At 46.1% G+C, this 14,383-nt stretch overlaps 1 protein-coding gene across 8 annotated transcripts in view; it reads right to left on the bottom strand.

The window, feature by feature from the left end:
• The window catches only part of LOC118701537 (SET-binding protein-like), a 217,798-nt gene extending 204,186 nt beyond the window's left edge, over nucleotides 1–13,612 (bottom strand). For 3 of the 8 annotated variants that reach the window (XM_036406196.1, XM_036406197.1, XM_036406195.2), the window contains exons 1-2: nucleotides 12,738–13,612; nucleotides 5,034–5,694 (exon numbers count right to left, since the gene is read on the bottom strand). In XM_036406196.1, coding sequence (XP_036262089.1) covers nucleotides 5,034–5,525 — 492 coding nt within the window. In that variant the 5' untranslated portion in view covers nucleotides 5,526–5,694; nucleotides 12,738–13,612. Of the gene's footprint in view, nucleotides 1–3,682; nucleotides 3,758–5,033; nucleotides 5,695–12,737 lie in introns of those variants that run through there. The other 5 variants (XM_054517773.1, XM_054517775.1, XM_036406198.2 and 2 more) reach the window with 3 other exon arrangements.
• Between the last annotated feature and the right edge of the window lie 771 nt (nucleotides 13,613–14,383).

Genomic DNA, 14,383 nt, shown 5'->3' with positions numbered 1-14,383 from the left:
CCCTCAATAAACGCCTTTAACCGTCCACCACATTGGTGTCAGCGTCCGTTATTGGCCCCGAGGGACCCCAAGGAGGGGATCGCCGTGCTGGACTCCGAAACCAGGTCACCGCGGCCTTCACAAGAAGGCAACAGGGTGCACATGCCATTGTGTCACATCTCTAACACATCTCTGTTAGCCTGGAGACCATGGTGCTTTTGAAACAACCAGTGTGCACTGAGTTGGCCAAGCCTTTATGAGGCTGCCAGGAACAGCACCTATCCCCTCCTGTGGTTCAGTAGTGGGGGACCTCCAGCTGGACCGCCAGCTGGACCCCCAGCTTCCTGCACTGGTCCCAGTTACTTCCCCTATTGCTTCCCTGCAGCATCTCCTAATCCCTAAAACCAGCACTGGGGACATTTTATCATGGTTTGAGAAGAGACGCCCAGCACAAGCAAACAAGGAAATGTCACAGAAGGCCATTGAAATTCAGCAGTGGGAGAGAGGGACTTCTGCAAAACAAAACCTGTCCTCAACACAGATGGCTCCCGCAAGCCCTGGTCATATGGCAGCTAATTAAATACACTAGTCTTCCTCCTTTGGCACTCCATATTCAGCAGTAAAAGCCTGCTTACACTTCTTCAACCCATCCCTTCCCAGCCAGATGTTTGCTTCCTTAAGAAATACTTGGCTACATTAAAAAAAAAAAAAAAAGGTCACAATTGTTTGGGAGCAGGCAGACAGTGAGATATGGGCATCATCTGGCTCAGGCAGAGGACCCAGCTGGCCCAGCTGGAAAAGACACTGTGCCTTATTCCCATCACAACATATCCATGACACGATGCAAGACAGGCGCTTCTCTAGCAGGCCTTGGAGAAGGAGAATGAAGGGTAACAGCTGAGATCCAACCCTCCCTGCTCATCACAGGGAGGATTAAACCACCTTCAGGAGGGACCAGCCTCCTCCATGTGACTACAGGGGAGCCCAGGAGGACTCAGAGTCCAGTTTGGGCACCTCAGGTGCCTTCAAGGACCAAGATGAACCTGGGCCTGAGTGGTTCTCAGCTCAGAGCAAAACTGCTTTCTTAAGCTCTGAAGTTTTTACAAAGAAATCAATGCCTGCTCTCTTTTTGGGTAGAGCCCAAAGTAGTTATGGCATCCACAACTCTGGGCAACCTGTTTCAGTACCTCACCACCCTTTGGTGGGAGGGCATCAAACTGCAGCTGTTTCATTTGTGCCATCAGCAATATGGTACATAGAAAAGCTAGCCAAAAAAAGAAACCTGTGATGACTATCAAAGAGCTGAGTTTGTGTAGCATTGCACCCATACACTTGTGTAGAAAGGCTGTAAAAACTCTAGGAGCCTCCTGCCTGTTAGAGCAGCTCTTAATTGGTCTCTCAGCTGCTCAAATCTAGTTTCACCTTAAAGGCAATTAGAAGAATGCATCCCTACTGTGCTGGCACTTCTGGGGCTCTTCCACTATTCCATAATCTAGGAAGAGGCTGAGGTTTACTCTGCTGGTGTGAGCTTCAGATACCTGGCACCAGCATAATTTAGAGCAGCCTCAAGGCTTTGCTTAGAAAGAGTAGGGATCAAACCAGCACTGATAGAGTTTGCTCCTCCTCAGGGGGAATAATAAATTCAGGTGCTACTTCATGAGGTGCAAAACAACTGCTCCCACCCACCAGACACAAGAATAGCACTTGCAGATCAGGTTATGCTGAGCTTATATACAGTCTGTGGGGCCTCTATATATTCCCTGTATCCATGAGCAAGGTGGTAAACTCAAATAATAATGCTGCTTTCATGTGCAAGGTAAATGTGTACATTGGGCCAAACTCTCCTGGCAAAAATCCACAGAGGACAGTGGAGTGATGCCAGCTGAAGGTCTGCCCCACTGGTTTACATGCATTGTTCCCTCCTGCTGCTGCCAGTAGCTGCTTTTCTGGAGTTTGTGCTGATTAAAGCAACAGACAATCAAGCAGCCTAACTCTGAAATATCAAAACCACCAGAGTCATTTAAATGTGACAATCACTTTTTTCTTTAACAACTACTGTAGCTCTCAGTGGTTCTGCAAGGACATGCAGAACCATTGTTCTGTGGGGGTGTCCTGTGCAGGGCCAGGAGTTGGACTCAATGATCTTAGTGTGTCCCTTCCAGTTCAGGATATTCTATGATTCTATGCAGAAGGCTCCTGCATGCTCCCAGGGAAACCCATAGCTGGACCAGACAGGTACAGCTCCATGTTTCAATTTGCTGCTTCCTCTTAACTATCTTCCCCCCCAAAATTTCTGTAACTACTGAGACACACACATTGGCCATGAAAGTAATTGTGCTGCCAGCACTGGAACCCCTCCCACTCATTTCCAGTCTCCTCCTCCTCCTCCTGTAGTGACTTTCATCATATCTGCAAATATTCAGGAGGAAAGGGAAGTGGAAATAAGACGTTGCTTGGTGCTAAGAAGACAGCCCATTCCTCTCAAAAGGTGGGAAAATTTCAGTGTTATAAGGCCAAATCTCTGCTGTGGTAAAAAGAGCTACTTTTTTCATGCACATAGATGATGCCATTTAGCAGTATTCTGAGAAAAAAAAAATCACCTTAAATTGTTACTTTCCTTTCAAGTTCAGCTTCTAAGAGAAGTGCTCTCAGAGTGAGCAGTGTTAATCCCCTTGGACTCTTCCTTAATTCGATGGGAAATGTTGATGCTTCAAGAAGTGATTTAGAGTTTTGAAAATTTTGGTCTCAGTCAGTCTGCCAAGAAAGCTGTGTCCAGGGAGAGCTGTTAGCAATTATCCTCCTCAAGGCTTCAAGTAGCCCTTTGAGTATTCAAGTGTGTATGGGAGGAGAGGGATTCAAGCTGCATGAGCAAGAAAGCCAAGTCATGCCCCGAGCTCTGATCAGTGGGTGTCTACAACCTAGATGAATTTGTCCAGGTTTTGGAGATACTCATGAGTCTTTCATCAAATTTGGGTTCCTGTCTGAACTCATCATGATGCCCACATGCTACTAAGGAGACAGAGTATCCTGGGCTACATCAAAAGAAGTGTGGCCAGCACATTGAGGGAGATGACTCTGCCCCTCTACCACTCTGGTGAGATCACACCTGGAGTGCTACATCCAGCTCTGGGGTCTCCAACACAGGAAGGACATTGACCTATTGAAGCAAGTTCAGAGGAAGGACACCGAGATTATTAGAAGAATGGAACACCTCTCCTATGAGGAAAGGCTGAGAGAGTTGGAGTTGTTCATCCCTTAAAAAGCGAAGGCTTTGGGGTGACCTAATTGTGGCCTTCAAGTACCTGAAGGGAGCCTACAAGAAAGATGGAGAGGGACTTTTTACAAGAGCATGTAGTGACAGGAAAAGGTGGAATGGCTTCAAACTGAAAGAGAGTAGATTTAGATTAGATATTAGGAATAAATTCTTTCTTGTGAGGGTAGTGAGGCACTGGCACAGGTTGCCCACAGGTCATGCATGTCCCATCCCTGGAAGTGTTCAAGGCCAGGTTGGATGGAGCTCTGAGCAACCTGGTCTAGTGAAAGGTGTCCCTGTCCATGGAAGGAGGGTTGGAACTAGATGATCTTTAAGGTCCCTTCCAACACTCTCTGCTCTGTACTGGTGCAGCTTTACCTCGAGTCCTGTGGGCAGTTTTGGGCCTCATAACATAGAAAAGACATTAAGCTGTTAGAGAGCATCCAAGGGAGAGTCACGAGGATGGCGAAGGGTCTGGAGGGGAAGCCTTGTGAGGAGTGGCTGAGGTCACTTGGTCTGTTCAGCCTGGAAAAGAGGAGACTGAGGTCAGACCTCATTGCAGTCTTCAACATCCTCACGAGAGGCAGCAGAGAGGCAGGTACCAATCTCTTCACTCTCATGACCAGTGACAGGACACGAGGCAACAGTATGAAGCTGAGTCAGGGGAGGTTTAGGTTAGATGTTCAGAAAAGGTTCTTCATCCAGAGGGTGGTTGAGCACTGGAATGGGCTCGCCAGGGAAGTGGTCACACCACCAAGCCTGACAGAATTCAAGAAGTGTTTGGACAATGCTCTTGGGCACATGGTGTGACTCTTGAGGATGGTTCTGTGCAGGGCCAGGAGTTGGACTCAATGATCCTTGTAGGTCCCTTCCAACTCAGCTAATTATATGATTCTATGAGTCTATTTGTACTGTGATAAAGCCTCAACCTGACTAAAGCTCCTTCGTCTAATGCCTAGGACAGTAAACAGCACTACACCCAAAAAGACGTGAGTAGTCACCAGATGTCCCTCTCCTGACTAGCGCTGCTTAAACACTCAAACTAAATTTATTTTAAGACTAATTGTAGGTGACACTACTGAAAAATCAAGCTAATGGCAAAACAAAATGGTTAAACAGATCATACAAAGAAAGGATTTTCTTATTTTCTTTCTTTTCCCTTTCCTCTTCCTCTCCTTCACTAAATGAAAAAATAAAAAGATCAATTTTTACCCAAACTTAAAGTACCAAAAATTTCTCCCCAGAAGGATATTTCAAGAAGATGTTATGCATCTGGGAGAAAATGAGACTTATACTGGAAGCATTTTCTGAAACATAACTATACTGTTTCTCACAAAATGCTGTCCCGCTTAACGAAGCCCTTTGCCTGGTAGACAGGAATGGATTCAGTTGTTCACAATGCACATTCCTGTATTATTAAAATGCAGGTGAAAGCTTTAACTGCCAAAAGACTGAAGCATTAGCACTCAGGCACAAAGCAGTTTAGTAGTGGGCTCCTTCATTTACCACTCATGCAATTATTAATCTTAAACCTCAATTGCACATAAAAATAAAAGAAGCCTGGCTGAACTTTTGATCCCTTCTGAATTGGTTAATCTGAAGCATAGTTCAAGATCATCTCCGCAGTGTATGCAGTGATGCAGGATGACACCCACTCTGTGTTACTTCCTGCATGGCCAAGCAAGGCTTTGCAAACCTTGCAAAGGTTATGTCTTGGACACAAACTGTTTGAGTAAGTTTAATCCCCTCCTCTCCCTCTGCTTTCAGGAGAAAAGGAAAATACAGAAAGAATAAGACTTACCTTCTTTCTGGAGTGTGGTCTGTCATCCTCTTTAGTTGCCTTGCTATTTTTACCAGCTCGAGAAAGCTTCTCCTCCCCAGACTGCTTGATGGTGATTTTGATCTCAGGAGGGCATATATAGTTCTCCAAGTTCTTTGGGGGCTTCTTAGCTCTCTTGGTGGTCTGGATCTTTAGTTTTAAACTCCCCTCTGTAAAGTTAGCCTCCTTGATGGAAAATTCCTGCTCCTCCAGGCTGTTTCCCACCACCCATTTCTCACTGTCTGCATTGGAAGTGGAATCCACATCTCTCCCAGAACCCAGCTTGTCCTCTTCCTCAGGCTCCAGCCTCTTGCCACTCACCAGGATCCCTTTCCCCGATCCTGCCACAGGCAGCATCGCCTCCTTCACACAGCAGGAGGCAGACAGAGGCTTCACAGAGGTGACAGTGGCTCGCAGAAAATCTGCATTACCCCCCCCTTGCCAAGAACAGCCCAGAGTCGCTCTGGGCTCCATAACAATACTGCAACACCCTGGAGTTTTATCAGAGGGAAGGGGAGTGCAGGAGGGGATGAGGAAAGCAAGGGCAGATACGATCCAAGGGAACGAATGGCAACTGTCCGCCAAATTCAATGTCCTAATTGCCCAAAGGCTGCAAGGAGCTCAGAAGAGACCAGATCTGGCACTGTTAAAAGAAGAGAGAAGAAAAAAAGGAAGTTAGCATGTGCACGCATATGGAACATGAGTGTGGAGCTGATTGAAGCAGAGCACAGAGCACGCTTGGGCTTCCCCTGCATCTCAAGGTCTTTCCTTGAAGCAAAGACTTGCCAACATTTCTGGGGGCTGGAACTGGTATCACAAAGCAAGGAACAATAACCACGTGTATTGCTAAATTGATGAAAAAAAATATATGTAGTCTAAGTGTAAATGCCTTTAACTCAACTTGGGAAATAAATAAAATAAATGAGCAGACAACCAGCTTTCCACAGTCATAAACCCTTGTTGCTTCGAAGTGCTTGCTGTCACAGGGTTTTTCCAAAGGGAAAATAATAGACGCAGATGCTTGCCTTGGGTTAAACAATACTCAATGACCAGAGTACAGAAAACATGGCACTGCCCTATGAATGAGTGTCTTGGGTTACAATGCAAGATGTAACCAAAAGTATGTATTCTATCACCATCTATTAAAACCAGGTGGGGCAGTGTTCTTTATCTCTTCCATGACTTATCCCTGATAACTCCCTCTGGGTGGGATATCCTCTGTTAATGGGCCATCAAGCCTCACTGCATGACTCATAAATCTACATCATCCCATTGTGAGATGTTCTGCCCAGGGGGAGGAACCAAGCATTACTACCTGGATATAATCAGAGATGTGGAACACCATGGGCAGCCTTACCTACTGGATTCCCAGAGAACAAGAGCTACATCACCACCACTGGACAGAGTGAAAGTAGGACATTTTTCAGCCCATTAGATGAAGATTTATGGAGCTTACAAGGATGCAAATGTATGCACTAATACTTTAAACTGGTGTGCAACCTTAGGAACAATGGGCATGTATAATAGCATGTTGCCCAGATGCCTGCTGTAACACTTTACATGTATACAATCCTGTTTCAACACTTACTGAACTTCCCCAGTAAAGGTTCATGTCTCTGATCCCTTCTGAAAAAGAAGTGAGAAATTCAGCAAAGAATTATTCCCCTTATAAAATTCTATTGAATCCTCACTATAGAACTCTATAGGAAGGCTTGAGACAGAAAAAGAAGAAAAAAAAATTTAAAACTACAGGAAGGATTTCCTTGTCTAGCAAACTAATAGTATTTCAGAGGAATTTTGGTGGAAACCCCTTAAAGTCAAAATTTTAGCAAGACTAAGACAAGAGAGGCAGGCACAGATCATAGCACCACTCCAGAATACACTAGGTCCAGAAAAACAGAGGGAAGTTAGGCCAGTATCCAAGTCTTAGAAATCACATCAGAAGGTATATTCAGGATACATGAATCACATGGAGCAAAAATGTGACTGTAATGCCTTGCAGTTGGAACTCTGTTTTGAGTATCATAATTTTCTCCCTTCCATCTTAAAAGCAACTTCTCCATTTGCTGAAATACCAGTGAAGAAACAGAATGATTTGTTGTACACACATATATATCTCGGTTTTAAAGATTAAATTTCCAAGTAACTTAAAACTTCAGGATTCCAATCTTTAACCCATCTCTAATTTCAAAGTATTCAAGTGAGTCCTGGGTTACCCCATGTTTGCCTACCACACATTCTTCTGAACAGCTTTCCCAAGCACTAATTCAGGAGCTATCATAGTACAGTAGAGGAAACTTTGCTGTCATGGCTGCCACATTCATAGAACTCTTATCTGCCCCAGACTGCACAGCAACCCTTACAGGAAAAGGAATTCACTCCTCAAAGACATTGAGAAGCTAGATAAGTCACCCCACAGTGGTATTTAGAAACAACCCCAGCACCCCACTCTGCCAGGCATTTGTATCCTGATATATCATGCACTGTAGAGCCAAGCCTTGTGCCATGTCATGCTCTGGTGTTCACCAGGGCAGGTCAGAGCCTTGCCACCACCTTCCGACCTCACATTTGCATGGAAATTAGTCTCCTGCATGGCTTTTCCACACACTGAGTTTGCTTTCAAAAAAGTGCATTAGACTCACCTACCCTACATAGGGAAGACAACTGAGGGTCATTCTTACAATCTGCATAACTCATTTTTCACTGCAAAGCCCCTGTGCTGAATGGACACGTTCACAAGCCCCAGCACTGTCCCTACTCATAAGCAAGAGTAAACCTGACCCTGGGATCTGTGGGCAATACCCAACGACTATTCCCAGAGTACTTCTCTGGCTGCCTTCCTGTTTGGTCACCCATGCTTCAGCCCCGTCACTTTTCCCTTCATGCCAAAAGTCAACAGGGTCATCATCACACACTGTCAATGGCACATGCATTTGGTGGACAGGCAGCCAGGCAAGGATCAGAGAGATATAGAGGCCTGAGACCTTGCAAAGGTCCCCAGCTAGACTTGGAACTAAACTAAAGCTAAACTAGAATAAACTAAAGATCATAATCAAGCTTAGATCAAATCCTCACAATCCTCAGAGTGTTTGAGGTCTAGAGTTTTGATTTGGTCTTTTGAAGACATAGGTGACTAACCTGAGAAAGTTTTGAAATTTTTAATTTCATAAAAGACAACAAAATCCTAAATTAAATAATGTCAGAAGACTGCTTTTCATATCCATCTGCCCCACATCTTACAGTAAAAGCTCATCATTGCATTGGGACAATCTGTGCTGCCAAGTGAATCAAACTCCAAAAGGGCAAAATAGCCCCTAGCTCTGCCCCCTCTCAAGAGCTGATAAACATTACCACCCCCTACTCCCTTCACACATTTCCTCATCTCTGAAAGACAAGCTGCATTATTCTCTGACAGCTTTCATTCAATTTAAGTAATTATTTTGTCTTCTTTTTTTCACCCAGCTATTTATTCCACTTCCTTTGCTCTTTCTACAACCACTTAAATGTGAATGCAGAATCCAGGTGCCAGTTGCAGAGCTGCACTTGTTTCCAGCATCCAGGAGATCTCTAAGCAGGTCCAAAAATGAAATGAACTTTTAAAGCCACCTCAAGTGAAGCTTTCACAATGGCAGAAGAAGAAAACTGTCTCTAAGAGTTTGAGTGCTCCTCAGAAGCAGCTGTGCTAACAATGTGGGCTTGCAACTTGATTTCATGCCCATATCAGAAGGCAAAGCATTCCCAACTTACAAAGTTTGGAAATTGTTTTCAGATCTGACAGTCCTCCCAGAGTAAAACCTGGAGTTGAGGGGTTTTAAAGTCCATCTTTAATCAAGATGACAAATTCCTAAAAGCATGTGTCATTTTATTTCCTCAATGATAATAACAAGAAAGGAAACTCTTTTTTTTTTAATCAAGTTGGAAAAAAAGAAAGTAATGAGAACAGAACCTATAACAGCACCAAAACCAGTCCCAATAAAAACCACAAACCCTGCAGCAAAACACTGAGAGCCTTTTCCTCTAAGGTTCTCCCACAGATTCTCACCTTCCTCACTAGGCTTTGGACTTGCTCTAAACCTTGGATTCCTGGTGCCTTAAGAATGCCTGGACTTCCCAGCAATGAGGATAGATCTTACCATGGATTTCATCTGACCACCTAATTTTTTTATGCACAGCTTTGCTGTCATTGTCTCAACACTGAATGCATGTTTAATGGCGACACTTATGCATTCAAAACCCTGTGTACCTACACGTTAAGGTAGGCAAAAATGAAATGCTGAATTTTCTGAACATGGATTACATCCTATTCAATTCGCCCTCCATGCATCATGAACTACATTTTGGCAGTTATTAATGCTGCCTTTCAACACCAGTGCAGACCCACACATCACAGATACTCCAGAGATGGGTATTTAATGAGGAGCAAGAAAAACCACCAAGACATATGGTTAAAAAAATCCATCATCACTTCACTGGGACAGTTTTCATCTCCATTACAGCAATCTGTTGGATCCAAAAACTGTTTTTACATGGTTCACTAGACAATAGCCTTTCTTGCTGCTAGTTGGGTCAAGAGTCAAAATTGCTGTGTAATTGCAAGTCTCAGAGCACAAGGCAAGAGTTTTTCAGTCCTGGAGGATATTGTCCAAAGGGGAAAGAAAACAGAAGGGAAAGATTATGTGTGAGCAATTGAGCCCTACTGAGAGAGCAAAAAGTCACTGAACCTGAGATTAGCCAGATCTTATAATGGAAAGAGTCCTGTTGGTAAATTGGCATTTGCACCTAAGAGGTGTGTGCTGGGGAAAAAGAACTCAAAGGATGGGTCAAAACAGACCAGAAGAGGAGATTAAGCAGCACCTGAAGCAAAAAAATGATGGTTGGACCATTTTGAGCATTTAACTCCTCGAGGTAATTAAGCATGCAGCAATAGCAATTGCTAAAAAGGAACAGTTCCCAACTTAATCAAATTACATTATTGGAAATTATACTTAGCAAACTCAGTAGAGAAACCCAGTAAATATCAAGTTGAGTTAAATAGCTCAGTTATCATCCTTAAGAATAAATAATGGCCACTGTTTCTTTTGTTTGCCAACAACTAACATAGTTAATAGCTCTGCACACACCTAACACACCATTTTATTACATTTCAGAGAGTGTATCCTCCTAAAATGCTAATGTGCTAACAATCTATGCTAGTCTTTTTGAAAGGAATCAAAGAGCTCAAAAGAATTGAAATAGCATCAGCAAAAAATTATTTATCTCCATCCCTAGTTGCAGAGAAAACAGAGGTTTTCTTGGCTCAGTTACTTCTCAAAAAAATTCTGGTTTCAATTATAACTTTGAGTCTGAGAAGCTTAAAAAAAATAAAAGCCAAAACAAACAAGAGATGGAAGAGAAGTCTCCATTCACTAAGTGCTTCCCCATTTTTTCCCCTTGCTTTTACATAACCCTTCCAAGCTAAGAGCAGAGATTAGAGTACAGCTCCATTGTTTGGAAAGGTTTTTCTCTTTTTGGCTAAAAACCAAATGAAAATGAAAAAAAATTTCTCCTTCAAGTGGAAGGAGCTTCTGATGAGGGGAGCAATCTAAATGAAGGACAAGGAAGTGCAGAAAGGTGTGTGTGAAGCAGCTACTTGCACATTTTCCCATTAACATGCTCCATCCCTGGAAGTGTTCGAGGCATGATTGGACAGGGCTTGGAGCAACCAGATCTAGTGGAAGGTGTCCCTTCCCATGTCAGGGGTGCTGGAACAAGGTGGTCTTTAAGGTTCCTTCCAACTCAAACCATTGTATGATTCTATTATTCCCTAATAGGCATATTATTTTGCTGTCTATGATAAAAGGTCCTGGACACCAGTTTTTTCAGGTTCATGCTGTCGCTGCCTAACTTTGGCAGCTGACAGCTGATTATATAATTACTGTAGCCTGCACCAAGTTAGTCCTGGCTGCAGGGGCTGTGGGATCAATAATTGTTTCCATTTGGGCCCATAATATTCCACACGGGAATGAATTTATTAGCAGCATTTTCCCCTGCAGTCGTCTTGTCAATACCAAGAGGCTCAGATGCTCTCCCTGTCAGTGGTGCACTTGCTGGCTCCAAGCTCCGCTAGCCTCGCACATTCTTTGCGGTGTGACAGACGGACATAGAAGGACATACGGCATGTCCGTCCCCCCCGCCGCGGGCCAGTGGCTAATGAAACACCTCTGCTTGCGGGAAACAGCCTGTCAGGCCCCCACTACCCCCCTCCCTCCATCCTCCTTCTCCTTCCAAAGCCCGGCTGAGCTCGCCCTGATCCCGGCAGCCGCGGAGGCACCACCACCCCATGGCACCGGGATGGGTGTGTGCCCCCCGCCCCCCCGCATCTCCCCATGCATGTCCCCCATGCATGAAGCCCGCCGCATTTCCCCTTGCGTGGACCTGCCTGCCAGGGGGTGGCTGAGCCATGTGTCTCTTTGTTCCCTCCCCCCCCCCCCACGGGCCGGGCTACCAGCGGCCAAATGTCCTTTGAGCATCAAGCGTCAGACCCGGGATTTTCGGGGCCGTTTATTTGAAGCGGAAACGAATGGGAAATGCTTCTCTCAAGTTCCTTTTGGAAACATAAATACAGCAGGAAGAGGCAGGGGCAGAGGCAGGGGCAGCGCGAGGACCGCCAGTGCCCGGTGGGATGCACACACAGTCACACTTACAATCACACTGACACACACACCGGGCAGGAAGGGCGGGAGGGACCCGATTTCCCAGTGCCCGCCGGGGGAACCTGGCGAGGAAGTGGTTTGACTGTGCGAGTGCTCGGCAGGAGCCTTGCGCCAGGGCTGGGGTTAACAATAGTCGCCCGCGGCTGCAGGCTGCGTTTGCCTCCCTGCCCCCCAAATCACCACCTCCCCGATAATATCGGTGATATTCAGACTAAAATACCACTTTCACCCGGAAGGGGAGGGAGGGACACCGGCGGCTCGAGGGCGACAATCACCGACTTATTAATCATCATTAAGCCATAGAGCGGGGGGAGGGGCCCGCATTGCTAATTACTCCTCCCCTTCTCCACACCCATGCCTTCCCCTATACTTCTTTGCTCTCCCAAATCGCCGATTTTCGGGGCGGTGTGTCCTTTTTAACGTCAAAACAAGCCGGGGCACCCCGGGGCAGCGGAGGTCCCCCTCCTCCCCCCAGCACCGCCACAGAGCCCCACGCACACATACACAAATCCCCATAGCTACAGTGTTGCTCTCTATCTGCAATTTACGAAGCGAGAGGGTGGTCGTGTCCCCCACAATTTCCACACGCACACACATAACTGCCACCTACACATATAAACACAGATAGGTTATGAAAGGGGACCGGGGGGGGGGGATAACGAGGGGGATAAGGAGGGATAACTATGCAAACTCCTAAAGAAATTCCACCCCCTTTCCAGTAGCACGGTCTTAACCCCCTCTCGCTCACACACACCCACACACACCCCCATCCAACAGGCACAAAGCATGGGAATGGAAGGGGTCGCAGGAGGAGAGGACTCGCACGCATTGCACAGAGAAGGAATATTCTCCCCTTCCCCCGAAAAACTAAATAAAGCCCTTTTCGCGCCATTGCAAAGTCACAACATGCAAGAAAAGAAGACGACATTAATTTCTGCATGCAGAAGGGAAAAAGTAGGGCGAGGGGCGAAGGAAAAGGATAGAGGGGTACGACCTTCCTGCAATCCCGATCATCAAGGCAGACCTTTTCTCGATGGTTCAGGTTTTTTGTTGCTTTTGTTTGCTTGATTGTTTTTTGTTATTCCTTTACTAACCCATATCCCCAAAACGGCAGCAGGGACTTCTTAGCAGCTTCCTCTTCTTCTTTCCTCCTTCTCCTCCTCCTCCGACTTCTCTCTTCTCTTTTAGATCCCGGTTCCAATCCCTCGCCACAACCCCCAAAGGTGCTTTTGCTTGTGTTAAGGCAAACCCATGCCGGTGTTCATCTGTCAGATGGGGATGAGGGGAGCGCCCGGCCGCGCAGCGCACGCAGAGCGCAGAGGGAGGAGGGCGGGGGCAGGAGGAAGGCACCGAGGAGAAGATGGACGGACAGACAGATGGACGGATAGCTCGAAAGATAAATGATAGATAGAGAGAGATAAACAGGATTCAAAATAAAATGAAAAAGAAAAATGGGGGTGGGTAGAGAAGAAGGAGGAGGGGAGGTGAAAGAAAGGTAGAGGGGAGGAGAAAAAAAAGGCGAGGAAAAAAAAACCCAAAAAAATGCACTGGATAAAATCCTGGATCTGAAATCGATGGAGGGAGCTTGTCTCTTGCTTCTGGTTCTTGGAATTTTTCCTTTCCTTTCCTTTCCTTTCCTTTCCTTTCCTTTCCTTTCCTTTCCTTTCCTTTCCTTTCCTTTCCTTTCCTTTCCTTTCCTTTCCTTTCCTTTCCTTTCCTTTCCTTTCTTTTTGCTTTCTGTTTGGTGGTGGTGGTTGTTTGAGAGCCTTTGTAAGGGGGGCAAGGTGGGGAGAAGCTTTTACGGTTTTGCTTTTCCCAGCGAGGTTTTCCCCGGGACGTGAAGGGGAGGCGGGGAAAAGAACACCCTCTTTTCCTGAGGGGGAGGGGGTCGGTGCTACACACACGCACAAGCCCCGTCCTTTTCCCTGGAAAAGGGTGCGCCTGGGGGTGGCTTTTTGTTCACCCGTTGGATTTCCTTCATTTTGTCTTTTGATCTGGTTCCCCCTGCTCTCCCTCTCTCCCTCCCTGCAAGGGGCAGTGATTTGGTTAAGCAGATCTGAGGAGCTCATGGCTCAGTCTCTCTCTCTCTCTCTTGCTCGCTGCCGTAGTCCTGCAGCACTGGGAGGGGGGAGGGAGACAATAAATGGTAATGAGAAGGCGTGCCCACGCGCACACACACTCGGTGTGGCTGCAATGCTTAGTCCTAGGTTAATGTACTCAACAGTGCCACTACCTGACACAACAGCAGCACTGATGGGGGCAGGGGAAAATGGAGTCATGGAATCACAGAGAGGTTTGGGTTGGAAGGAACCTTAAAGATCACCTTGTTCCAACACCCCTGGCATGGGCAGGGACATCTTCCACTAGACCAGGTTGCTCAAAGCCCCATCCAACCTGGCCTTGAACACTTCTAGGGATGGGGCATCCACAGCTTCTCTGGGTAACCTGTTTCAGTGACTCACCACCCTCACAGTAAAAATTGTCTTCGCAATATCTAATCTAAACCTGCCCTCTGTCAGTTTAAAGCCATTCCCCCTTGTCCTGTCACTCCATGCCCTTGTCCAAAGTCCCTCTCCAGGTCTCTTTTAGCCCCTTTAGGTACTGGAAGGTGCTCTAATGTGTCCTTAGAACCTTCTCTTT

Source organism: Molothrus ater, chromosome W (genome assembly GCF_012460135.2).
Source record: "Molothrus ater isolate BHLD 08-10-18 breed brown headed cowbird chromosome W, BPBGC_Mater_1.1, whole genome shotgun sequence".
In the NCBI taxonomy this organism is placed as follows: domain Eukaryota; kingdom Metazoa; phylum Chordata; class Aves; order Passeriformes; family Icteridae; genus Molothrus; species Molothrus ater.
This window is presented reverse-complemented; position numbering and strand designations above follow the sequence as displayed.